Source organism: Anolis sagrei, chromosome 2 (assembly GCF_037176765.1).
Source record: "Anolis sagrei isolate rAnoSag1 chromosome 2, rAnoSag1.mat, whole genome shotgun sequence".
In the NCBI taxonomy this organism is placed as follows: domain Eukaryota; kingdom Metazoa; phylum Chordata; class Lepidosauria; order Squamata; family Dactyloidae; genus Anolis; species Anolis sagrei.
In genome coordinates this window covers 199026886-199054730 of record NC_090022.1, presented here as the reverse complement: position 1 = coordinate 199054730, position 27845 = coordinate 199026886, and the positions used below count along the sequence as shown (strand labels likewise).

At 38.5% G+C, this 27845-nt stretch overlaps 2 protein-coding genes across 2 annotated transcripts in view; one reads left to right on the top strand and one right to left on the bottom strand.

The window, feature by feature from the left end:
* The window catches only part of WDR3 (WD repeat domain 3), a 38117-nt gene extending 16130 nt beyond the window's left edge, over positions 1-21987 (top strand). Inside the window, exons 6-27 of the mRNA XM_067464342.1 lie at positions 163-258; positions 1579-1683; positions 3296-3397; positions 3504-3601; positions 4665-4769; positions 5638-5868; positions 6317-6410; positions 7176-7277; positions 7890-7975; positions 9822-9957; positions 10264-10320; positions 10584-10684; positions 12369-12480; positions 12579-12713; positions 13529-13579; positions 14428-14493; positions 15234-15326; positions 15809-15856; positions 18267-18310; positions 18578-18706; positions 19824-19917; positions 20663-21987. Of these exons, the coding sequence (XP_067320443.1) occupies positions 163-258; positions 1579-1683; positions 3296-3397; positions 3504-3601; positions 4665-4769; positions 5638-5868; positions 6317-6410; positions 7176-7277; positions 7890-7975; positions 9822-9957; positions 10264-10320; positions 10584-10684; positions 12369-12480; positions 12579-12713; positions 13529-13579; positions 14428-14493; positions 15234-15326; positions 15809-15856; positions 18267-18310; positions 18578-18706; positions 19824-19917; positions 20663-20818 (2241 nt within the window). The 3' untranslated portion in view covers positions 20819-21987. The remainder of the gene's footprint in view (positions 1-162; positions 259-1578; positions 1684-3295; positions 3398-3503; positions 3602-4664; positions 4770-5637; positions 5869-6316; positions 6411-7175; positions 7278-7889; positions 7976-9821; positions 9958-10263; positions 10321-10583; positions 10685-12368; positions 12481-12578; positions 12714-13528; positions 13580-14427; positions 14494-15233; positions 15327-15808; positions 15857-18266; positions 18311-18577; positions 18707-19823; positions 19918-20662) is intronic.
* A 2054-nt stretch (positions 21988-24041) lies between these two features.
* Positions 24042-27845, bottom strand: part of SPAG17 (sperm associated antigen 17) — an 86185-nt gene continuing 82381 nt past the window's right edge. Inside the window, exons 46-47 of the mRNA XM_067464341.1 lie at positions 27323-27383; positions 24042-24578 (exon numbers count right to left, since the gene is read on the bottom strand). Coding sequence (XP_067320442.1) covers positions 24408-24578; positions 27323-27383 — 232 coding nt within the window. The 3' untranslated portion in view covers positions 24042-24407. The remainder of the gene's footprint in view (positions 24579-27322; positions 27384-27845) is intronic.

Genomic DNA, 27845 nt, shown 5'->3' with positions numbered 1-27845 from the left:
GCTAGACCAGGTTCCTTGGGTAATAGCTACAAAGTGTAGAAATGTGTTTCCTACAAAAATGAGAATGTAAATCTGTTTTGAGTTGTTTTTGTTATTGTTGTAGTTAGGGAGAGCCCCACTGATATTAGGTAGATATAATCTCTTTGACATATTCTCCTTTAGGTGTGGGGATTGACTTTGGTTTCTCAAGATAGCCTTCTTTTTACTGGTTCTTCCGACAGTGAACTGAGGTGCTGGAACATCAGCTTTTCCCAGGAAGTAAGTACTTAATATTTAAATAATTTGTTACATGTCCATGACCATTTTGTTTACATTTCATCATACATTACTTTTCGGCAATTTGAATACCTTATACAGAAATACATGATGTTTCTATCACATTTAGTTTAGTCAACAAAGGCATGATATCACTTTGTCCTGCTACATTTGCAATTTGTACCATATTTGTTGTGCTGTATTCCTAGCAATCTTGTGTTAACTCAAATTTAGGTATGGGGATATTACTAGCTTACTTAGGGTCACTTATGTGCCCTGGTTTAATTATTGTTTATAAAGTCCTTGCTTTACTCTAATAATTAAATCTGCTTATTCCTGGATTTTTTGTATATATAGTCTGAAGAAATAATTTTAGTTGTTAAGATGCCTTCATTTTTTCTTCCATCCCCACCTTGAGAGCAATAGGGATTGGAATTGATCTTTTGGAATGAAGTTGGCTGTTAAGTTTGCGTTGGATTGCCCAAAGGAAATCCTTTACTAACAGCCACCAATTTCCTGTTATCAGTAGGCCTAGCAATGCTGAAAGTAAGAGTGCAATGCCTTTTGTGTTCAGTGTCTGTAAGTCAACTTTGTTCTCAGACTTCGGGTTGTCTATTTTGCTTTCCTGTGGCTTTATACCTGATCAGATCTTGTGCATATTGTTGCATTTTGTACTGCAGTTTGACTTTACAGTGTTCCCTCGCTACTTTGCGGTTCACTTACCGCGGAATCACTGTTTTGAGAGGTGTGTGTGTGTATAAAGTAGCAAGGGAACACTGTAGTGAGGAGGGAAGAAGAGCTGCACTCTCGCCCTCTTTACCTTCCTCTTTCTTGTCACCACTGGGGCAGCAAGAAACCCCGGCGGCAGCAAGGAAGAGGAAGGTAAAGAGGGTGAGGGGGCGGCTCTTCTTCCCTCCTTGCTCTCTTTTCCTTCCTCCTCCTCCTCCTCATCACTGCCAGGGCCTCTTGCCGCTGCTTGAGCCCCGTGACACCTCCACCGCCTCCTCAATCGCAAGACCCAAGCAGCGGCAAGCGGCCCAAGCAGCGACAAGAGGAAGAGGAACGTAAAGAGGACAAGGAGGGAAAGGGAGGAGGCATCCCTACTTTGCGGTTTTTCACTTATTGCGGGTGGTCCTGGAACGTAACCCCCGCAATAAGTGAGGGAACACTGTATAGCTAATCATATCTTGCGCCTATGATAGTATTCTGTCCTGTTAAAGTGTAAACGAATGCAGAAATGATGATTGCACAGCAGGAAGATAGGAGTTAGAAAGAATGTTCCAGTCTTCATTCTATGATTAATTGACTGTTTTTATTTAACAGGATGAAGATCCAAGTGAGCCTTTACATAAAAAAAGCAAAGAGTCTGCAGAGAGGATGAGAGACCCCACTGAAGACGATAAGGCAGTTGATGAGACTTTGGAGCAGGTATCTTTTTCGAACAATAAAGGCTGAACATCCAGTGATGGATTGTTTCTCACACTCAATCCCATAGGTAGGAATAGTATAGATCTTTGAGGAGTACCCTTTTAGTGAGAGGAGCCTCTGAGAAAGTCTGTCTCATTTTTGCCTGGTGCATTTCCTCCTTGATTCTCTAAGGTTTACAATCTTTCTCCTGCAGATAAAATAAAATAAACATGCTGAATGAATAAAATGGTGAATAACTTTTCCTGTATAAAAATATATGCTTAGTTTTTATGAAGGTATATTTTCTGTTATCAAACACCTAGACCCATTTCAGGGTATGTTCAGGGGAAGAGCACACATTCATGTTGTATTTTACAGTGTAGTTGGATACGTTCAGTGTATTCATTTATGACCCTGTACATTTCTTGCTGATAGCACTAGTGAAATATATGTGGTCTTTCCTTACTGCTTCCCCCCCCCCCCCTCGTAGTAACCTTTGTTTTGAAAAGATGCTAGGCTTAATGCATTGAGAAGTTGATACAGACATTATTGGAATCTGGCATGCTCTGCTATATAAAAATAATTATATGTATGCTCCTATTCATTTGTAAGACTGATTTGCCCCAGTAGCTGATTTTTCCTGGGTCTGTAGCTTTAGGCATTTTTCTCAGCCTGCCCTACTTTTTGGTATTGACTAGGAGAGTAGAAGATTGCCTTGGAGGACTTCAAGATCAGAAGCCAGAAACCTTGGAGCTCTGTTGAGTGAAATATGACTTTCTTTGATCTTGGGGCTCTAAGGCTGACTAGATGTTGCTCTGGATACAGAAGGAATGAGGGATTACCCTCTAAAAAAACTTCTATTGCCTCCAGAATTGCCAGATTCTGGCATGAGAGGCACAGAGAGAAGAAAGAGGGTCAAATGATGGTTATCTTGCTCATCCTGAACTCTGTAGCATATAAGCTTATAGCAAGCTGGAAAGGGGCTCTGAATTTTGGGGAGTAAAAAAAGCCACTGTCAAAGATGCTTTATTTTTTTCTTTTAGAAGAACTTTCAAGTTTTGTAATTAATTGGAATATTAAGGAAAACTCTATTGGATGATTACTTCTCCTAACACGTGAATTGATATAATTTAATTAGATATAACTGTAATTGGAAATTTACAATCCGAAGAACGTGACAATTTTTTAAAATTTAAATCAGTGGTTCTCAAAACTTTTTTGGTCATGCACCACCAAAACATTTCTAAAATCTTAAGGTCGCCCCCCCCCTTTTCCGGTGGTATATAATCCTTATTATTCAAAAAATATTATTTATTGAAGTGGTGGAAGCCCAAAAGGCCTAAATTTCCAAACAACATGGCATCTATGTTCTTCCTCTTCTCCGTTTGATGGTGGATACTGGCCACATGGTGGCTGCATTTAGGGTGACCCAATTGTACCTCTTTGGAAAGATGCCAGTAGCTATAAAATTTATTGTTCCCCAAAATAATTGATCTGCTTTAGTGGATGCCCCCTAGGGTACAACTTAAAAAGATAGGAGCCTCTTCTCTCAAGTTTTTGATGGTTTTGTTGAATATGTTCATGTTATACTTGTTTGTACTTCCCTTTGCTCTCCCTCTCTCTCTCTCTTTAGCACATTCTAAGTTGCAGCAAAGCTGGTTCTATCATGCGGGAAGGAAGGGACAGAGTTGTTAGTCTTGCCACAGACCAGACAGGGAGGATTCTTGCTTGTCATGTAAGTACTGGTTTTTGGTGCTCACATAAGACTTATGCACTTTGCTATCTTGTTTTTTTCCTAATTCATATATTTCTACAACTTACTTTGTCTCTTCTTTTCTAAGGGAACAGATTCTATCTTGGAAATATTTTATGTCCTTAGCAAGGAAGAGATTGACAAGAAAATAGAGAAGAAGATGAAGAAAGCAAGGAAAAAGGCCAAGTAAATGCTTATTAGTTATTGTTGCATGCATTCAAGTCATTTCTGACCTGTGATGTCCCCAAGGCAACCGTATCATAGGGTTTTCTTGGCAAGACTTATGGCCTTTGTTTTCTTCTGAGTCTGTGACTTGTTTAATGTCACCCAGATTTTATGGCTGAGTGGGGATCCAAATCTGAGCCTCCAGAGTTGCCGTCTAGTCCTCAAATCATCCTACCATACTGACAGTTCAATTCATTTCTATGTACTGACAATGGATAAAGCACTTAATCCATGACAGAGTGTAAGCAGAGGATTTTAAATTCACACTCCAAGTTGGTGGCCAATACATTCAGAATTTGCAGTTGGAATAAATTATAATTAATTGTACCCGGTAATAAAGTGTGTTTATTTGACATGTTGATCTTCAATAACAATTGTAAAAGCTTCAAACAAAATATTATTTCTCATCCTTTGTGTAACCTCTATGCGTGGGCAATCCATTGATCTAAATGATTCTAAAATACTTACAAAACTAGGGGGTGCTGGTGCTTTGCTTCTAAAGTGTTACTAAAGTTCTGATGGTGAAAATTTTAGAACTCTAACAAAACTTTCAAAATTTCATTATAAATGACAGTTCCCAATTGATTCTGTCATAAAAATCGCCAATAATGAAATAATAATGACATTTTGAAAGTTTTGTTATTTATATCTAAGACCTTAATATCACTCGATACTGTGTCATGCAGAAATAAAAACAAGTTAGTCTTAAAAGTGCTACCATATTTCTTTTCTCCCCACTCCTCTACTCCTTCTACTCTCCTTTTTATGCTGCAAAATACAAATATGGCTACTTCTTTCAAAACTAGTGTCATTAGCATTTATAGCAGAGGCAAGAAGATGCCATGTTTATTGAAATATGCTTTTAGAAAGGGCTTGCAGCAACTAGATGACAGTTTCATAGACAGCAGAATCTGAGATTCAGATGTTTGTTTACCTTGTTGGTTTGTATTGTCAAATTCTGAGTCAAACTAAGAATTGGATTTAAATGTTTTAATTTAGATTTTCCCCTCCCTTTCTAATGTAGACAAGCATCAAAACTGGAAGAAGAGCAGATCGATGCAAGTATAGAGTGTGGTCTACAAGAAAAGATTCAGCGCCTCATTAACATCAAAGCCTCTTCTAAAATCAAGTGAGCAGAAAGTGTTTCTGTTTCTTATTGACTCTAAAATCAGGAGTAGTGCAGAAGAAAGGGGACAATGCATCTGGTTGTTAATCTAATGATCTGAACAAATATGTTGGGCTACTCCTGCAACCATGGTAGAGAAAGGATCTGGCTATCGAAAGCTTCGATTTTCTGAGCAGTGCTGGGAATTTCTAACTACTCAAAACCAGAAATTTCATGCAGTATAGGAATCTCCACTTTATCATGGACCTAGACTTCAACTTACAGTAACTTATTTGTGTGTAGGGAGAAACCTAGTTTAGTTAGAGTTATAGTTCTTCTAATGTTCACCAATGTGGTTATGTTGAACCAGTGGTTCCCAACCTTTTTTTTGACCAGGGACCACTTTGACCAGGGACCATTCTCCAACATTAGTACCATTAGTACTTTAGATTTGGTACATTAGTACTTTAGATTTGGTTTTGTTTTGGGGATGCTGATTCAGAAAACTGCATTGGATAGAGCACATCAGCTCTAGTTTCTGATACAGAACATATGCCATCCAGTAGTCGCCATCTGCTTGCTCACAAAAAACCATATCTAATAAGCATTGGCACTATAAGAGGGTTTAACGAGACCAGTTGCTCTCATTGCAACGGTGTAGTAATAGTGGTGAGGCAGCGGACCATATTTTAGTTCTTGTGGATCACTGGTGGTCCATAGACCACAGGTTGGGAACCACTGTGTTAAACAATGTGTATGAATGATTAATGTATTTCCCCCCTACATCGATTTCAATGGCACCTTTGTTTATGTGCTATTGTTCTCAGTCTATTCAACCCTTTTACATGACAAGTAATGTTTTTCTAACTAATGATTATTATATTGAAAATAGATCTTTTGACCTGATGCTCAGTCGAAAAGGAGAGCTGAAAGCCACTGTAATGCTCCAGAACAACATGATTGAATCCTACATCTTGGATCCATCAGTACAGACACCCAGAGTTATGCAGACGTCCAAGATCTCTATTGGGGGTCACCGCAGTGACGTCAGAACACTGGCATTTAGCTCTGACAACATTGCAGTTCTTTCTGCAGCTGCTGAATCAGTTAAGATTTGGAACAGGTATGAAATATAGAAAAGCTGTAGGTAAAGGTTTCCTCCTGACATTAAGTCCAGTTGTGTCCTACTCTGGGGTTGGTGCTCATCTCCATTTCTAAGACAAAAAACCAGCATTGTCTGTAGACACCTCCAAGGTTATGTGGCCAGCATGACTGCATTGAGCACTATTATATTCCCACAGAAGCGGTACATATTGATCTACTCACATTTGCATGTTTTCGAACTGCTAGGTTGGCAGAAGTTGGGCTAACAGTGGGAAGTCACACCCCTCTATCAGACTGAGACTGGTGAAATCACCAGCCTTGCATGATTCCCAACTGCACTCATTCACAAAGCTTTCAAAACTGAGAGGAAGTTTTGAAGGCCTCATGAATGAGGTCAGTTGACAGTATTTATTCAAAGAGGTTTGTGATTGCCTGCCTTTAAAATAGTTGTGTTATTTTGTTCACAGGTCTACCTTACAGTGCATCCGGACTATGGCGTGTGAATATGCACTTTGCTCACTCTTTGTCCCAGGAGACCGACAGGTTATTGTAGGAACCAAGGCAAGTTCTCATTTAACTCATATTTCCATGTACTTTATGTCTACTTTCTATTGCTTGAAGACTTTATCCCAGGCCCTTTCTCCATTACTGCAGCTGGCACTTATTTTATTCCAATGTTTACAGCCCAGCCAAGGTACCAGTAATATACTGCCATGGTTAGAGGACCACAGCTTGATTGAGTCTGAATTGATGTTTTTATATGTGCATGTCTTTTATTTTATTGTATTTTATATTGTGTTCACTTTTACGTTTGTTTTTGGGCACTTTGTGTTGTCTGTAAGCCACCTTGAGTCCCTTCCGGGAGATGGTGGCGAGATATAAGAATAAAGTTATATTATAATAATATCATTCCCACAAATCCTAACAGCTGGTAAACTGGCTGGGATTTCTGGGAGTTGTAGGCCAAAAACACCTGGGGACCCACAGGTTGAGAACCGCTTCTATAGACAGTCAAATTGTCTTTCAGTGAACTTCCCAGGGAGGCGCAAAACCTTTCCCTGGACTTTTGAAATTGGCCTGAGGACAACAGGTTGCCTACACTAATATATATACAAAATACATATATACAAAATGTTGGGGTTGGCACTGAGGATGAGATGCCATCCTGTTTCCTTTTGGATAGACATAACTGATTTCCCCCCCCCCCCCCCTAAATATCTAACCATCCCATTTTCACTTTCCTCTTGCTTCAAGCACTGAATGGCTCATTTCTAAAAAAATTAAATAGCCTCTGAAGCTAATCTTCCAATTTTATAATTTCTTTAGACTGGGAAGTTGCAGATGTTCGATTTGGCTTCTGGGAATATATTGGAGAGCATTGATGCTCACGATGGGGCCCTCTGGTCCATAGTTCTTTCACCAGATCAGGTAGGTCATACCCACTTTCTATCTATTGTATTTGAACATCTCTTTTAGCAGTTACAAAAAAATCAACCTGCCTTATGGTCAAGTGTTGCTTAAGGAGCATATTTACACTGATCATGTAGCACAAATAGCCAGCAAATTAGCTCTGTGTCAGTTAAATGATGCACAGAGCAGATCTGGATTAACATGTGTGAAAGCAGATTAATGTGACCTTGAGTTCTCACCTAGAATCAAGAGCACTGCAACTGCTTATATGACCACCCCAGGTTCCTTGGGCTTGTTGTCCTGTCCTCATAGTGGTGGCCAGCGGGCAAAATATGGCTTGTGTTGGTTGCTTGTCGCCTAAGATGAAGGCAAATGTTCATTCCTGCCCTTCCTCCTTGTTGTTCTGCCACTCCAGCCGATGTCACTTTAGGCAATGAGCCACCAGCACGACTCATGTCACACTGCTGGTTGCTGTGGCTAGGAAAACAGGAGAAGGCATTGAGGATGGCCATCTGGTATGGTCATGTATGGGAGGCAAATTTTATGTGTGATCTTATTCGTGTTTCTATGGAAGGAAATAATTTTTAGCCGCAGAGAAAGTGACCATTCTTTTAATTGGTTCTCCCTCAGTGTGGCTTTGCAACGGGAGGTGCAGATAAATGTGTCAAGTTCTGGGAATTTCAGCTGGTGAAAGATGAGAACAGTATCCAAAACAGGTGAGGATTTTTTTCTCCCCTGGGAAAAAAAATCATTTTATTCTTATTGCTTGGCATTTTAAAAGTGTGCAGTTTATTTAAAATTAAGTATAATTTTCAGGATACAAAAGGCTGTCCTTTCATCATGATTATATTGGTTGGATGCAACCCCCTCACTGGATTTTCACCTTGTCATGGTGAGGGAAATAATCATGTTGACCATTCTCACTACCTAGGCAGCTATCTCTCCATAAAAGTTGACATCAATGTCAAAATCCAACACCATCTGAGCTCTCCAGATGCAGTATTTTTTCGAATGAAGCAGAGAATGTTCAAGAATCGGGACATTCATAAGACTACCAAGATGCTTGTTTATATAGCTGTTGTCCTTCCAACTCTGTTGTATGCCTGCGCAACATGGACTGTCTACAAACATCACTCTCAACTTCTGAAACAATTCTGTTAGTATTGCCTTTGAAAAAGCCTGCACATCTCTTGAGAAGACAGATGGACAAATGTCCGTGTTCTGGAAGAAGCAAAGACCACCAGCATTGAAGTGATGATTCAACTTCATTGGTCCGACCACATTATCCAAAAGCAGTTACTGTATATACTCAAGTATAAGCTGAGTTTTTCAGCCTTCTTTTTAGGCTGAAAAAGCCCCCTTCAGCTTATACTCAAGTCAAAGTTATTTATTATTTTACATTATTATTATTATTATTATTATTATTATTATTATTATTACATTTACATTATTTTACTCTATTATTTTTATTATTTTTATTTTATTACATTTATTGTTATTATTACATTTATTATTTTACTCTAGTGTTATTATTGCAAGTGTTATTTTACTCTAATTATTATTATTACATTTATTATTTTACTCTATTATTGGAAGGATACGTAAGCACATTTACATTTAAGAAGGTTAGAATAATGGTTTAATTAGAGTTGGATAATCTTATCATAAATTACAGTTTTATGTAAATATTCAAAAACATTTAACCTACTGATGCCTCAATTAATGTATTTTTATTGGTATCTGTTTTTATTTTGAAGAATTACCAGTAGCTGCTGTGTTTCCCACCCTTGGCTTATACTCGAGTCAATACTTTTTCCTAATTTTTTTGTGGTAAAATTAGATGCCTTGACTTGTATTTGGGTCGGCTTATACTCAAGTATATATGATACTTTATTCTTAGCTCAAGAATGGAAAATGAAATGCTGGTGAACAGTAAAAGAGATTCAAAAATGGGCATAAAGCTAACCTAAAAATGCAGTATAACCTCCAAGAACGCCTTTGAGCATTCTTATTGGAGTTCAGCTGTTCCTAACAGTGCTCAGGATTCCAAAGAGGCAGGAATGGAGGACAAAAGGGAGAAATGTGCCACAAGAAAAGTGCACCAAGAAAACTCTTGTCGGGACTACCTTCCATCTGGAAATCTATGTACTCATTGCAAAAGGCCATGTGGATCCAGAATAAATCTCTCCAGTCACTTATGTACCCACCACCAGGACTACTTCTGGAAGATAATCATACTTGGCCATGAGTGATAGCTGCTGCTGATGGAGGTGATGATGTTGATTGGATGTAAGGAACACTACTGTGACTCAACATAAAGTAATGTCAGTATAAAAACTATGTATCATTCTATTGGGATTTTCTCTATACTTCTTCATCTGATTGTCTCTTGAGTGTCACAGTTACTTTAACAACCTTAAATTGCAGTAACCAGCCTGTATTGGAATATGAGAAACATCATGAGTGACTAGGAAAAATGGGGACAATAGAAATGTGGACCCAGATTCTGTCTTAACTTGCTTGCATACTTGTGTTAATGTTGTTATGCTCATCCCATCTTAGGCTCTCTGTGAAGCAAACACGTGTCTTGCAACTGGATGAAGACGTTCTCTGTATCCGGTACAGCCCTAGCCAAAAACTGCTAGCTGTTGCCTTACTAGATTGCACAGTAAAAATATTCTACACTGATTCACTCAAGGTAACAAACATGACTTTTGGCCTTTAGGTACATAATTCAAAGGAGCAATTGCGAAATAAATTTATATCAGGCATAAAAGTCTTTTATGCCGATGCAATTTATAAAATGGGTGAAGATTCAATAACATGTGAGCAGCAAGATCAGAATCTATCTTAAATTAAAAAACAAATGCTTGTATGTAATCATTAAATAAAAATGATATATTTTGGAAATGTGATGTTTTTAGGCCATGGGAGGGTGCTGGAAAGATTAGGGTACTTTTGCATATTTCTCTAATGATGCTAATATATTTCTCTTGCCTTCTAGTTTTTCCTCTCTTTATATGGACACAAGTTGCCAGTACTGTGTATGGACATCTCTCATGTAAGTATGTTTTTGAGATTGCTCATTGTTATGTTGGTAAGTAGTGCTCTGCTCCATAGCAAATCCAGAGAATTTGCTTTTCTGATTATTTTAATTGGATATGCAAAAATACGATGTAGAATTATTTCCCTGTTTGCCTTTGAGCACAATGCCCAGGAAAGTAGTGTATGTTTGGTTTTTACTTGCACACACAAATGGGAGGCTGGGAAAATATTTTTTTCATGTCAAGTTCTGAGTTCCCTTTTTTCTTTGCTCTCTTGTAGGATGGGACATTAATTGCAACTGGTTCTGCTGACAGGAATGTGAAAATTTGGGGCTTGGACTTTGGGGATTGTCATAGATCCCTTTTTGCTCATGATGACAGGTAAGTAAATAACTATCAAAGAACATCTAGATCTAGATGATGTAAAATCTTTGTATCACTTTCCTAGCTCAGCTAATAAAGCAGGAGTTTACTACAATTTGCAAGCCTTGCTTGATTTGTTGCTGCACCTTGAAAAAACTCTTGAGGGTGTGTGTCTATATGTTTATTTCCTCCTTCCCTCCGTCTTACTATACTGCCAAAAGTCATCGTATACTGTACTGTGTATATGCCTTGTGCTAGAAGCAAGTTGGCTAAATTGCCATTTACGTGAGTAAGGGAGAAGAAATAATCTCTTCATTTGACCATGAGCTAGGAACAGTTTATTTCCTTGAGTTTTTATTTCCAAACTGGAAAATGCATTCTCTTTGGTTTCAAATCATAAGGTTGCTTCAGATTGCTCCTCTTTCTTTGGAATCTTTTAAACAGAGGCAGGATGGCCATCTGTCGGGGATGCTTTGATTGTGCTTTTCTAGCATGGCAGGGGGTTAAACTGGATGTCCCTTGGAGTCTCTTCCAACTTTCTTACTCTGTGATTACAACCTAAACATTTTCTCTAAAACAGATTGTACTAAACAATCACCTTCTGTTGATTGGAGTTTGTGTTGACAGAAACAAATGCTGCTAATCATAAATGCTGCTGCCCTTTCCTTCTAATTATTCTTCAGTGGCATTGTGTGGCTATGTTTGAGGTATGCATTTGCAGAATATGTAGAATCGGTGACTCATGAGATAAAGAATATACAAGGCAGAATGGAAAGAAATGCCTTTTGATGTTGTAGTCCAGTCTTTGATTGTATCTGTATCTGATCTCACTGGGGATTCTGGGCCTGTTCGGCAGCCTGATCATGACATTAGGGATTCTGGGCCTGCAGACCAGCAAGAGAATTGGGAGATTTTAAGCCCTGAGAATGAGAGCTCTCTATCCAAGGGAGGCCACATTCCAGAAAGGCATTTCCCTGGAGATGCAAGGTCAGAGGCAGAAATGAGCTCAGGGGAGGAAGATGCTAGGGAGGAAAATGCAACTCCAGGTGGACAGGCTAATGAGCAGGAGTTAGATAGGAGATTGATGTACCGTCAACATAGAGTTTCTCATGAGGCAGTTCGAAGGTCAAGTCGCTTATTGACCAAGAAGCCCTTATCAGCTTTTGAAGGGAAACAGCAAGTTTTTCTGTCTGGATTAGAGACACCAGCCGATCATTTCCTCAGTCCAGACAATGTTGATTTTGGAGTATAGAACTCTTGCCAAGTCAAGTCTTTCAAGGGATTTCTAGTTTCAGGTTTTCTTGTGTTCATGTATCTTGTGCTCATGTTTCATGTCTCAGGCTCCTAAGGAGTGTTCCTGTATTGTATGTTTGGATTTATCCTGCTTTTGTATTCCTGTTTTTTGATGCATTTTATGTACTCTGAACTTTGAGGGTTATTCCTGTTTTTTGGACATTTACGCTATTTTGCTGGATTGCTTTTTATATATATTCTTCAATAAACTGCTTTGCTATTTTACCTTGGACTGATTGTGTATTAAGTGCAGAGCTGATTCCCAGTCTTGAAGTGCAACATTTGAATCCTTTGCTATATAAGAAGTGTGTATCTCTCTCCCCCCACCCTTAGTGAATGTTGGTACTTTTGAAATGATACAGATTTTAAATGCTTACTCTTACTTAACAATCTTTTTCTCATCCTTTAGTGTTATGTATCTCCAGTTTGTACCAAAGTCCCACCTCTTCTTTACGGCAGGGAAAGATCATAAGATTAAGCAATGGGATGCAGATAACTTTGAGCATATCCAGACCTTGGAGGTAAAATATTAGGAGCATTGATTTCTCTTGCCGATGGTGGATGAACTTCCGGGTGGGTTGCTTTTTCTCTGTTCACTATCTATATATCTAATTTGTAGGGACACCATCAGGAAGTCTGGTGCCTGGCATTGAGTCCCAATGGTGACTATCTTGTGTCTTCCTCTCATGACAAATCATTACGTCTCTGGGAGAGAACAAGGGAACCACTTATTCTGGAGGAAGAGAGGGAGATGGTAAGCAGACTTTACTTTTCAAAGTCTTTAAAATTTTCTGAGGTATTCAGATTCAAGTTTGTGTGTCCATGTTTTGTTCCCAGTTTCTCCTTACTTGGTTCTCATTTCTCTGTTTCTTCCTTGTTTGTGGTTTTATCATATATATTTTTCAGCATAATGGTTTCATATTGTGAAAACTGTCAAAATGTAGATTTTTATCTGGAAGAATTTGAAATATTTTATTTGTTATATGTTCGAAAAATATTCTTCTTTGTGTGCACAAGAGAGAAGGTTGTAGCAGAAAGGCTTGATAAAAATGAATTAATCTTAGTTGTAGAAATCATGACATGAAATCCAAATTCCTATATTTTATTACTACATTTTTAAGTTAAGCTGAACTGATCCTGTTTAATTGCTCTGTTTCTATGTTATTATTCCTGTCGCTATACATTTCTATGCACCTTACTGACCACCCTATCCTTTATTGGCCCCCTCCCTCCCCTCCAAAATGTGTCAGTTGTTGCTTTTGATGCTTGTTTATTATTGTTTATGCTGTTTTTATGCTACTTTAATATATTATTGTTCTGTTTTTAATTGTATGTTGCCTTGGTCTTGGCCCCATGTAAGCCGCCTCGAGTTCCTTCGGGGAGATGGAGGTGGGGTAGAAAAATAAAGTAGTAGTAGTAGTAGTAGTAGTAGTAGTTCTTCTTCTTCTAGAAGAAGGGCTTGATAAAAATGAATTAATTTAGTAAACAAATAGTGGAAAATGTGTTTTGGGGATATTAATTTTTTTACTGTACTTGTTAATTCTGATGCATCAATAAACTTATCTGCAGGAAAGAGAACTGGAATACGAAGAAGGTATAGCCAAGGAAAGCCAGCCTGTGGTAAGTAATCTCTTGCTCCATGCTCCTTGCTTGTGAGTTGGAAAGTTTCTAGAAGTCTCAAGATGCGGTTCCCTAGTTAGATTAAAAAGCTTGGATGTTTGCATTAGAAGGATGTCAGATATGGTGATTGACACTTTTCAAGTATACTCATCCTCCACTCTTGAATTGCCTTGTTTATGGTTAGTCATTTACTGTATATACTCATAGGAGCCCTTGGTGGCACAGCGGGTTAAAGCACTGAGCTTCTGAAGTTCCTGACCGGAAGGCGGGGTCGTGGGCCGGAAGGGGCGGGCGTGGAGCCTTGGAGGGACTGGGTCCGGGAGAGGGAAGGGGCAGGTCTGTACCCAGGGAGACAAAAACATATTAATTTCAGAAAAGAAAAGGAGAACCCCTTCATTCTTAATGTACATTACACATCTGATTTATGAAAATCCCACAGACTAGTGACTCCTATAGCCTTCACAAAGGCTTTCTAGGTGGATTGTATTCACTATAAGTATGTGCTATGAACTGGCAGATAAAGCTGTGGCCAAGACTATTCATCTGCATACTACGAGAGCTATGGTTACATCTACTACCTTTTTTAAAGAGTGTTCCCCTAGGCCAGGCATGGGAAAACTTTGGCCTTCCAGATGTTTTGGACTTCAACTCCCACAATTCCTAACAGCTGGTAAACTGACTGGGATTTCTGGGAGTTGGAAGTCCAAAGCTTCTGGAGGGCCAACGTTTGCCCATGCTTGCCTTGTTTTGATGGGAATATCTTTCGCACCTGGAAGGCCAAAGTTTCTGTAGCCCTTTTGTAGAGAGTGCTGTAGTTTCACTTAAAATGTATTTGTGCTTCTTTCTAGATTGCTGGAGACACTCAAGGGGAGACTGGATTAGCAGGAAGAAAAAACATTGAGACTATCAAGGCCGTGAGTTTTCCTCCTGGAGTTCTTCTTGATGAGTATTCACACTTGTAGAAGGAAGAAAGGACTTAGATAACTTACACCTTTAAAAATACAAATTAAAAACGTTATATGTGCATTTTCTTTACAGTACTCCATTTATACCTCTTAGTGCTTAGAAATTCTTTTTATGGAAATGCAATTTTTTTAATCAGTTGAATTAGTCTTCATTCTGTATGTGTCAAGAAGAGATGGAATTCTCTGTAATGTGTAAGACATCCTTTATGTGCCTAAGATTCTTTGTTAACATCGACAGTAGTCACCTTGAGGAATATCTACCTGAATTTTCTAACAATGGTACAGCTAAGAGGGAAATTGGCCATTATATTTTTCTTGTGTCAGAACACATTTAGACGATTCGATTGGAAAATGAGTTTAATAAGAATATGCTGATGATTGTATGTTTTTTATATTATGTGCTAAATGTTTTTAAACTGTATTTTATGTTTGGCATCGAATTGCTGCCAACTTGTAAGCCGCCTTGAGTCACCTTCAGGCTGAGAAAGGCGGGATATAAATACGGTAAATAATACATAAATAAATAAAGGGTAGTAGAATTGAGTTATTACTGAGTGCCCTGATTAAATTCATGCAGGCACTGTTCATTCTTTCACCACTAGGTATATAATTATTGGTGTGCAAATTTCTACTCTACATGACCCAAATTATTTTTTTCAACTTTTGAAGTTGTATTTTTGTATCTGCAGGCTGAACAGATTATGGAAGCCATTGAACTATACAAAGAGGAGACTGCCAAGCTGGAAGAACATAAAGCTATCTGCAGAGCTGCTGGAAAGGAGGTAAGGAAGGAACTATCCTCTTTTATTCCCATAGTCAGAAAAGTGTGAACATCCTATTTTTTAGAGAAAACAAGAGGAGAAAACAAAGGTTAGGCCTGGAAGAATCATCCAGTCTGGCAACATCTCAGTTTTTCTTCTGGTTCTGTGTTCTAGTCCACTGCTTCTTGGGTCCTGATCCCAAATGGAGCCCTTAGTTCAATGTGGGGGTCCCAGCCTTTTTTCTGAATGTCACCAACTACTTCATCACATTAGAGAAAAAATCCAGTTTCTGCCTCCTGCAAAATTCTGGGGTTTGTAGTTTAGTGAGACTGTTAACTTTAACAGTCTCACTAAACAACAAACCCCAGAATTCTGCAGGAAGCAGGAAGCAGATTTTAAGTGGATTTTTATCTAGTGTTATAGTGGCTGTTTTAGATTTAGATACACAGTTGTGTATTGTTTACAGTGGTATCCCTAAATTGTAATCTATTTGCTATTTGCAGGTTCCTTTTGCAGTAAATCCTGTTCTCCGGGCTTATGATAATATTTCAGTAAGTGTGACTTGCCTTTTGGTTTTGAGGCACGAGGGATGGTATTCTGCTTTTTTTTTTCTCTGCATGGGAGCAGATCCAGATTTCAGAATTTTAAAGAAATAGCCATGTTATTCTGTTGAATCATAAAAGGGGCAGGGAGGAATCTTTCAGCAACTTTAAGACTAAGAGATGTATTCCAGCCTGAGCTTTAATGGATTTCAGCCTACTTTTTCTGTTGCGGTGAGGGAGTGATATTAAATAACTGGTATTGAGGATTGTATATGATGTTGATGAGATTGTTGATCATTTTGGAATGGGATTTTGTATTAAAGTTTTGTCTTTTGGATTACAGTGGGATATTGTAGTGACATGTTTTGATAAACCTTACATTTCATGAATAGTGGGTAGAACATGGTTCTTCATTCATCCTGTATAAAGATAAAGAATGATGGAAGATGCATTCCAGCAACATCTGTCAGGCCACACTTTAGTTACTTCTGCTATAATTTTTATAACTATTTCAAATTCAAGAGCAGTTGTGTCACAAAAGTCAGCCATTTAGTAATTCTCTTATTCTGGTAAATCCATCCTTTTCTTCTTTTAACATTATCTTCCATCTTCAACCTTCCTTTTTCAAATTCCCTCCTTTGCCTCACTTTCATTTCTTTAATAAAGGATATATAGTATTGTTTAAAGCACCCAGTCACATAAAATCATAGAATCCTAGAATTGGAAGAGAACACAAGGTGCATTCAGTCCAACCTCTTGCCATGCAGGAACATAAGTTCAAAACATTCCCAACAGAGCTATTCAGCCTCAGTTTTAAAACTCCAAGATGAAAAGACTCCAGCACTCTGAGGCAGTATATTCTACTGTTGAACAGCTCCTACCATCCTCCTGCTTGAGCTCCAACAAAATAGACATGACTGGCAATGTGCAAAGTCCCATTCTGCATCTTGTGAGTTGTGATACTCTTCCTACTAATACAGAGAATGTGATTATTAGCAATCTAGTGGCCACCTTTGTGATTCAGCTTGCTGATTGGTTTTCTGTTGCACTCCAGGCCAGGAATCCTTCTGACTTCAAACACCACACAGCTGAATAAAATAGCAAGCAGTTTATTGAAGCTAATTAAAAGCAGTAGCAGTAAGAAGTAATCTACAGTAAAAGGTAAATCCAAATAGATAGAAAGGATAGATAGGAACAGATAATCCAGGAAAATAGCCCAAAATGAAAACAAACACTTATTTACATCAGATATCGTTGATTAGACATTCTTAGAGACCATTTGTTTTGCTGAGCCCAGGCTGGGCCTACCTGTGTCTTCCCAGAGATTTGCCAAGTGGATTGCTTCTACCATAAAACTGTTATGAATTGACAAAGAAACCAATTCCAAAGATTCTTTAACCACATCATACAGGGGCAGTGTCCTTGTCTACTGCTTTTGTTGTTGTTGAAAGGTGTACATTTAGACTCTATATGCAAAGCAGCTACGTGGTTGATTCATATGACCATTGTGGCTCATTATCATTTGGACTCCACACATTTGGCTGACATTGCCTTTGCATGGGCTGTGCTATTCTTGTGTTTCCTAATGCATACTGATCACACAGGTGGTTGAGTGAAACAACCTTTTTGTAGTATATGCTAGCTGGTGTGAATAATTGCTCATATGAGTTATTACTATTACATCATTCATCAAGTTTGTTGTTCTTTACATGACGTTGCCTTTATTCGTGGATGGCCCTTTGATGGTAGCTTGCTAGTCACCCATTTGTGGAATTCACGGAGATCAGAAAGGACAGCTTGTTTGGGTTGTTGTAGGTTTTTTTGCACTATATGGTCATGGTCTAGAGGCATTCTAGACCATGGCCATATAGCCTGAAAAAAACCTACAACAACCCTGTGATTCCGGCCATGAAAGCCTTCGACAAGACAGCTTGTTTACCTGTGTGTGTGTTTTTAAGTGGTCTTCTGTGAATTCATACAGTTTTGCCCATCCTCCTTCTGGTGCCCTCATTTTGTTTTCATGTGTTGCAGCTGGCAGACATGAAACTGAGGGGTTTTAGGCAGCAACTATATATTTATACCCTGGGGAGGGAGGGTGGAGTTAGGCCCAAAAAGTTTTTGCCTAGTGGTTCCAGAAGGTTCTGAATAAGCTTTGTGCAGGCACAAAACACTATTTGTGTGAATTCACATAGGGCCGATCAAAGAAACACTCACAGGTAAGCAACCTATCCATGCCAGGGGTCTGGACTGGATGGTTTTTATGGTTTCTTCCAAGTCTGAGATTCTATGATATATCCTAAAGTTGTGCTTCCTGTTTATTGGAATAGGATCGTATTTTCTAGTAGAGATGTTTCTTTAAGAAATGTGATCTGACATACCTGAGCTAACCATGACATCTAACTCATCTCTTTCTATTTAGCCTTCTGGTTATGTACTAGAAGTTCTGAAGAAGGTGAAGTCCAGGTGAGTGTCACAGAGTTTCTTGTGGTTAGCGACCTTTGGATTGTTGTGTAATCACACACATTTCTCTTCTAGGAAAGCAGGTAGTAACAAATGTCATCATTCTTGGCTCAGATGTCTATAATACTTTATTATTATTATTATTATTATTATTATTATTATTATTATTATTATGCTAAGGGCCATCTAACTGATAGCAGGGATGCAATAATAGCTTGATTTCTATAGTGAGGAGGATGCTGAAGCCTTATTCTCTTCTCTTTTCTACAGTGAATTGGAAGAAGCTCTGTTGGTGCTGCCATTTTCATATGTATTTGACCTGCTTGTGCTCTTCGATCAGTACCTTCAGTTGGGTTCAGATGTAGAGCTGCTTTGCCGGATTCTCCTCTTTCTGCTCAGGTAGACAGTCATTACAAATGCAGGGGACTATCATCATTCAAAAGTGGCTAGTCTCATAGCTATTGGTTCTAATCAAAGGGAGGTAGAAGAAGTATTGGCTTTTAAAAAGTTACGGAACATTGTCTTTCATAACAACTTCCTGTTTTCAGAGACATTCAGTTAATTAATAGGGAAGTGTCTACAAGTCATTACCGAAGTAGTGGGAATCATTGCTAAATAGAACTTCTTTTGAAAAAGGGACATTTACCAGCACTTACTGCAAACATTCTATTATCGCAAACTGTTTTTAATGCTCCGTTCAGAGAAGAGCCTGTAGACTGCCCAGAAAATGTTTAACACAGTTGGATATAATAGTACATTATTGTCTCTCATTCACTGTGTTCTCTGAGAACTGATCAGCAATCACAATATTAAAAGAATGGTGCCCAGGTGACCACTTTTTCAATAGTTTTGACTTTTCTACAATTAGGTTTTCCATTTGAATGAAGTTAAACTAAGCAAACTAGTGTTGTCGAAGGTTTTCATGGCTGAAATCACTGGGTTGTTGTGAGTTTTCTGGGCTGTATAGCCATGTTCCAGAGTCATTCTCTCCTGATGTTTCGCCCACATCTATGGCAGGCATCCTGAGGGCGAGGTGTATTGAAAACTAGGCAAGTGAGGTTTATATACCTTGAGTAGCCATGAAATGCTAATCAAGGTGGCCAGTTGCAACATTCACATTTACCTCCAGCAGACAAGAGTTCTTTCCCCCACCCTGGACATTCCACAGATACATAGAATTGCTGTGCTCCGCCCTAAGTCCCCTTCGGGGTGAGAAGGGTGGAATATAAATGTTTTAAATAAATAAAATAAATAATAAACCTCACTTGCCTAGTTTCCAATAGACCTCACACCCTCTGGGAATGCCTGCCATAGATGTGGGTGAAACATCAGGAGAGAATGCCTCTGGAACATGGCATCAGTCCGGAAAACTTACAGCAACCTAAGGACACTAGGTTTCCTATCTGACTTATGAGACTAGATTTTTTTAACCTGGCAACTAGAAGGCTAGTAGGAAAATGAAGCTTTAAAATGATTAAGTTTGAATTCTGAAAGAATTTCTTCGTTGTCCCTTTAGGATACATTTTGGGCAGATCACAAGTAATCAGCTTCTTGTTAAGGTGATGGAGAATGTGAAAAAAACAATTGTCTCTAAAGTCAGTGAAGTGAGGGTAAGTGAACATCTGTGAGTAGTTGCTTAGTGTAAAAAGTACATGTTTTTGATATCAGTCCGTTTTTTGCTACGACTGCAGCTTGAGTTAATATCATGGATGCCTTCCCAACATAAGTAACATGTAACAAAATTAGGAAAAAAATGTTATTTTCTGTTTAATTGATACTTACTTTGAAAATAGGTGTTACACTCCAGAAACTTCATTTTTTTCTGCCACAAACTATGTTGAATTATTTGAGACTCAATGAGATATTCATTTAAAAAACTGTACCAAAATGTGCAACAAGATGTCCCACAAAAACAAGTTTTTGCAGTTTAATAAACTTTTTTCCATTTTTTTTAATGATACACCCAGTTAGGAAATAACTCAGGAATAAAAATCATGCTACATAGTATAATTTCTAAGTTCACTCAATGACACCGACCACATTAGAGGTGTCACAGTTGAAAACATGTTTCACATCCTTGGGGTGTACGAATTGCTGTAGTAGGGACTGTGGACATCAATCCCAATTAGAATAGGAAAAAAAGTACTGCAGAACTTAATAAGTGATAAAGTACTTTTGATGAGACTTCTAAACAATACATGCCAATTGCCATGTAAAATACTTTGCATTTTCACATACTGTGTTTTGGGTATCTCAGGTTAAAGCATAACAAAATATGGAAAATTTGTATAATGACGGGAGAGAGAGACATTGTGCACTTTTCCTATCTCCTTCTTACACATGCTCTGTCCACAGGATATGCTGGGATTTAATATGGCTGGACTCCAGTTCCTAAAGAGAGAGATAGAGGCAAAAGACGAAGTATCTTTTTTTGCTGACGCCACTGCCCAATTTGAAGAGAAAAAGAGGAAGAGAAAGAAGAAACAGAAGCTGATTCTTGCTATGGTTTAATGGGACAGACTGTGGGTAGGGTTTTTGCTTGAAGGAGACGACTGGACTGCTCTCCAACAAGGAGGTGTTGGGTGTAAGATGGAGAAAAGACATTTTGTGCGAGATTTAGTGATGCCAGGCTAGGTTTTCACTAAGATGTTTTCATTTCAAAATGGAGGGGTTGGAGACGTTTAAGTCTCTGATCCCCTAAGTTCACCTTCTGCTTTCTGGGGTCTTTTCTGAATTTTGATTTTGGCACCTAAAAAACATCCTACACAAGAACTGCAAAGGCGTTGTGAATTCACACCATTTTAATATTCCATTAAAAACCCAAAACTAAACAAAAATCCAAAAAGCAAACATTGCTTTGCAATTTTATATAAAGCACATCATTTTACTATGCCAGTGTATATAATGGAACTCCAGCATCCACAGATTTGGCAGCACTAAGGGGGCCCTGGAAGTAAATCCCAGCAGATACAAAGAACCTACTGTATTTATGCTTTTATGTATGAAGTAGAAATCTGTTATGACTCAATTTCACTTTTAAAAGTTTTGCAATTAAAAATAAAACCATTTTTTTAAGGATATGGACATCCTTGCTATTGGAGTCAGCAAAGAATATAGCCATGACATTTGACATGAGCCTCTCAAAAGTGATAAATTGAAAATGTGGTTGTAGAAATATAGATTGTGGGTTTAAAATAAACTAAGGTGAGATGAGAATCCCCCACTTGCAAAGATGTCCGGAAGAGCTGTTCTACCTGAAACAATGGTTTCTGATCCTGAACCACAGAACAGTCTCAAGGGGTTGCACGATTCCCAACCCTGGTGTGTAAAAATGTGTTTTTCCCCACAAAACCACACTTCAACACTGGGAAATGCCCTAGCAACTCATGAAAGTGACCTGAATAAAAATGTCCAGAACTATATCTAAAGAATCCATTATTTGTGGAAAGAGTCAATTGATGAAATTCAATGTTGCGCAAATGTCCAAAAGGACTTTCCCTTCTTTAATTTGGCCACTCAGTCTTCCACATGCTGTAATTTGCTTCAAAGTGTGAAAAGTAGAAATGTTGCTTTTACAAATATTGTGTTCTGTAAGTGATGGACCCTAGTTTCAGCATCAGCAGATCTCTTGTTCAATTTGGACTAGCTGCTGAAGAAATGGCAATAAAATCCAAAATGCATTTGCTCTCCCTGTAGTTACAAATCCATTAGCTGCCCCTACCTTTAATATGTTGCACAATTGGAACTAATACTGTATTTACTCAAGTCTAATGCACCACTGAATCTAATGTACATCTCTATTTTCAAAACCCTGAAACTAAAAAACGTATTTGCTATTGAATGCAATGTGCAGTGGCAAAAAGTGGGAGTTCCACTGGTGTCTCCTCAGCACTGGGAGTTGAAGCTATTTGTTGAGGCAGTAGGCTGTCTGTGTAAGTGGATACCTCTGCCGCATACATGCATACAGATTTTTACTTTTATTTTGTGGATAGATAGATAGATAGATAGATAATAGTTGATAGTAGCAAAACCAATAATTTATTCCTAACTTTTCTCTTCCTTTTGCATCACACTGCTGACTCACCTTTAGCTTGTGGTCTACTGAAGGTGCATCTACACTAACTTACTGGGGTGGAAGCTAAATTAGCCCTAGGCTGAGTCAGACAGGTACTTCCCTGGCCACTACATAAGCAGGAGGGAGTCCTGACCACCCAGTGTTGCTGAGCCTGGTTCAAAGTCAAGGGACAGCCACCTTTACTGTCCTCTTCTTTCCCCTCCCATCTTCTGTGTCATGGCAACCTCCAGCTACAGCATTTGTCCTGCCTATCTGCTCTTGCCTGAAGTGACACCTGCTGGAGCAACAGAAGGATGAGAGAATGGAGGAGCTGTTCAAGCCTCTCCCATCTCTTTTCTGCTCTCCCCAGCAACGGCCAACTAGTAGGACCCATGTTGCAGCTGGGGATTGCTGCCACATGGAGGTCAGGAGATTAAATGCCATGCCATGTCCCCAGGCCACCTGGGCCTATGAAACATGAGATGGGAGATCAGTTGGGGTTGTATCCATTCTGAAATCAGCCTAACACAGTGGTTCTCAACCTGGGGTCCCCAGATGTTTTTGGCCTACAACTCCCAGAAATCCTAGCCAGTCTACCAGCTGTTAAGATTTCTGGGAGTTGAAGGCCAAAAACTTCTGGAGACCCCAGGTTGAGAACCACTGGCCTAACAGTTCAGATGGGACCCAAGTCAGCAGATGGTCATAATTCTGGCCTAGAATTAAGACTGATCCCTAAATTTAGTTAATGTGGGGCAAAATTGGATTGCCACAGCTCAGTTCCATGAAGCATTTGGCTTCCATGGAAATTATTCAGCCCCATTCCAATCTAAGTGGCCAATGGAGATGTGCCCTCTGACCTCTAGAACTTTTGATCAAAAATATTAATTTAGCATGAGTTATTTTTGAAAAACTTAGGCTAAAAAATACATGATTCTAGTACAATATACACAACAGGCTTCTGACCAGTATCATTATAACTTTATTTACACCCTGGCTTTTCCTTAAAACCAGGACTCAAGGCAGCTGCTACCATTTCGAAGTATTCAATGTGATATTGAGAATGTAGAGTTTCCATACTTTGATGTACGGATTCTTCAATGTATTTACGTACATTAAGCAGGAATCTTGTGACGTATCATAGACCTGAAAGGAGATACTGGATTTCCTGAAACCAGACGGATGGTGGAAGCCTTTCCTTTCTGTGGATAGTTTAGTGGTCTGTGTTCATAAGTATCACATTTCAAAACTGGTAAAGGCATGTTAAGGATAGATATTTTGCAAAACACTTTCAATGTCTTGAGTATGCTGCAGGGATTGCTCTGGCCATTCGATTCTAGTTGGCACTTTCGCTTTGGGTGATACACGCACTAAGGAAACTGAAGAATAGAGAGAAAAAGCACTTTTCTGCTGAAGAAGCAACAAGTTTTCAGTTTTCATTATCGTTTTTTCAAGAAAAGTAATGCTTATCAGTCTTATACAAGGCAGGATCCCTTTCAGAATTTTAGCTTAGTCATCAAAGCAGGTAGAGCACCTTCTGTGACAAACAGCTTTTTTAGTCCCTATTAAAAGGTTTAAACATACCATTTCTCATTTGTACATGCCTATTTATTTGTACTTGAAGACTTTGGTTTTTATGGGAATATGGTATTGTACATTAAGATAATATATCCCTGAATAACATTTGTTTTAAAATGATTTTAAAATGTTGCCTTAGTATTTGGGAATATGACAGACTTAACATAATATGGACTTATAGCATATATAAGAGACTGAATGAAGTGATGGGATATTTTTAATTGAACTTCCAAAAGCTTATTCCAGTCTATTACTTCAGATCTGTATTTCAACTGCTGCATTTTCAATAATATATATATATTTACAAATATTGTGTTCTATAAAACAGCTCTGTTGTTTTATAATTTATTGTGCTATATGCTGCCTTGTGAAGGCACAATGAATGTCTATAAAACAACAGAGCTGTAGAAAGATGGAGTTGTTTTGTGGCCATCAGGGAAAGTAGTATCTCACATTGTCCTCTACATATGGCTACAGAGAAAAGCAGTAAAGGATATTTGCTTCCACAGGCAGGAAGAGGGTTTCATTTTCCGTGCAAATCTCAATCCGATGAAAAATTTCTCCAGAGCCCTCATCTCCTTCTGCTCCAATAACCATAGCGAAAATCTCAATTTCCAACTCTGTTTGCAATCCAGCAGCCACCTAGAAAAAATAGATAAGATAAGGTAGCATGAGATAAATAGGCCCCCCTCCACTTTCTAATACTTAATACTCAAAGTAACAGAAAAATATACTGCTGGAGAATCTTGAGTTTATCATGACCTTGAGATTTAAACTATCAACTATTTCTCATTTAATGTTGGATTTTTCGACACTAGCTTTCATCAAATTTGTTGACCCATCAGCCCAGACAATGTCCATTGGAAGTGACTGAGATTATAGTTCAACACTTTTAGTACATCCGGTAGGCTGTTAGGAATTGTGGAAGCTGAAGTCCAACACACCTGGAGGGCTGAAGTTTACCCATGCCTAAATTAGGAGGAGCAAATCTAGAGAATTTAGATCATATATTTGCATTACGTACATAAATAAATACACACACACAGAGAGACCTCAAACTTACCATGACAGGGATGATTTTGCCTTGGTACTAAATAGTATATATTATATTTGAGACAGCTGCTCTTCCTCAAAGATTAGGACCTTTCTGAATGTTTTTCTTTCAACGTGGAGGGCAAGCTGAATTCATTGGCTTGCCCTGGGTTAGCCTGTATGAGTCATGTGGATACACCAGGGTAAGCGTGTCATACACTCCATTAAAATGTTGATGCAGCCTGTGAAGATGTCACATCTGATTTCTCTTGGTTGAATGTTTTGATAAATACATTTAATTACTACTTTCAATTTGTACAACCAATAAAATAAAACATTTTAAAAAAAATAATGTATTGCATTTATCCTTTATTTCTATAAAAGAGTTAATGGCCACCTTGGAGACAGAGGAATTAATTCAGTTTTAAATGTTTTTGTGTTTCAACTGTCTGACATTTGATTTTATGCATATTTTTATATGAAAAGTGTATAAATAATTAAGTCTTGCCATTTTTTAAATCATTTTCCAAACCCTGTAAGCCACTTTACCATCATTTTTCAAGAGCAGCTGTTATGCCAAAAAAATAGGAACTGGGGTCCCTTCCACAAGCAGCTGAATAAAATCCCACATTATCTGCTTTGAACTGGGATATATGGCAATGTGGACTCTGATAACCCAGTTCAAAGCAGATATTGTGGATTATTCCGTCTTGATATTCTGACTTATATGGCTGTGTGGAAGGGCCCTAAGTTGCTCCTCAAACAGACTAGTTATATATGTACATCTTAAACTCAGTTTAAGAAATTATAAGAAATTAAATAACTTCTCAACATGATTCTACCACAGTATTTCTTGACTTCTAATGCTTTTATAAGTAATGCCTCATGGGGTGCATCTACACTGCAGAATTAATGCTTGACACAATGCATGACTTAATCCTAATTTTGCAAAACTTTTTTGCTTTCTCTGAAAAAGAGTACTGATGCCTTTCTAAACTACAACTCCAAGGATTCTGTTGAGAAAATAACTTCACAATTCAGCAGCAGATCAGTTGCACAACTTCAGCACTTTCCAGTAGATTCTTCCTGCACAGTATTTTCAGTCAACTGCTCCCACAGTCTGCAGTCACTCTGGAACCTCTTACAGACACTTGAGCACATGCCTGGCCATTGTCAGTTTTACCATTGTCTTTCCCCCAGTCTAGATGATATTACAAACTTACCACAGCATACAGTTATATCTTGTCTTAGCAGACAGGTTCTTTTAATTACATATAGCCTTCGACGAACAACATCACGGCACAAGGAGAGAATATACACTGTACATGACTTCCTTATATACAATTTATTTACACATAGCAATCACCGATTGGTTCCCAAATCATTGACTCAACTCACACCCAGGATTACATCATTCACAATCACCTGGACTAGGCCAGAACACATTCCCCAAATGAAGTTCTATATACAGTTAATGCATGACTCAGCATTTCCAATATAAGCCCATTAGCAGTGCATGACTCAGCTATATTACATTGCAATACATTGTAAAACCTGACAGATTCTACAGCATTAAATTATGACAAAGAGGTGTCCAACAGCATTAATTCTACAGTGTTGATGCACCCTTTAAACTTCTGAGAGCCAGCATGGTGTAATGGTTTGAGCACTGGACTACATCTCTGTGGAAACCAAGATTTAATTTCCCCAATTGGCCATTGAAACCCACTCAAGGTGGTTCTATATGGAGATTATAATGCAGTTTGAAGCCAGCTCAAGAGTGAGGTTTCCACGAAAGGCACACCCCCCAATGCATACGGCAGCACACATCAAACCAGAAAAAGGGCCTTAAAGAACTCAACAGAAAGTTCAGAACAAGCCAGATAATGTCTGCAGCTGATTAGAGTATATCCAATTTAGGGTTCAAAACCAGTATATACTCCGATCATCTGCAGTGAATTCGTTAAGAAAAAAGTCCTGCATTTTCCAGAGGCTCTTTAGCTGTGGATACTGTGGTTCCTGGAGCCTGATCCGAACTCCATTCAGTGGGTGGTGTAGTCACCACTCCGGCTAGGAACTGGTTCCTGGGATATTTGTGTAGGTACAGCACAGCAAAACAAGTTTCTTTTAATCCACTCCCAAACTGGATTATAGTGTCTGTGTAGAACTGCTCACACATTCAGACTCAAAAAAATCTTACTTTGGGGTTGCCATAAGACAAAAATAACGTGAAGGCACACAAGAACCATACGAAGTATTTGAACTTTTGCTCCTGCTCCTCAATGGTGGAATTCCATCACTGGGAACTATAGAAAATTGCAAAGTGAAAAACAAAATCTGATTCCATCACTTACAGGCCCGGGGATGTAGCTCACTCGCAATCCAGTACATGGTGGTGGTTGTTTCACTCGAAATCTGCCAAGTAACAGGATTAGCTTTTGTGAATGACTGGATCAGGAGATAATTGTCTTTTATATGTTGTAAATTGTCTTTTATATGTTGTACACCGCCGTGAGTCGCCCTAGGGCTGAGAACGGCGGTCAACAAATGCAGCAAATAAATAAATAAATAAATAAATAATATTACAATATCTTTTGCTCTCCTCATTACCAAGAACCTTTCAATGCCACTTTATCATGAGATACCACTTTCTAGGTCCTTTAAGAAGCACGCAGAACCAAGGGAAAATACATATTTTGGCTTTTTTTGTAACTTAGGTACTCTCGAGTTCCTGAAACTCTACAGTACAGGCATACTTCAGTTAACAGACATTACTTCTTTAACCAAAAGTTTAGTACAGGAGGCACAAATGTCATGGAAAAATATGGTTAGGTTCCTATAAAGAAAGAGCAATTCAACTTGTTTCCTGTACACTTC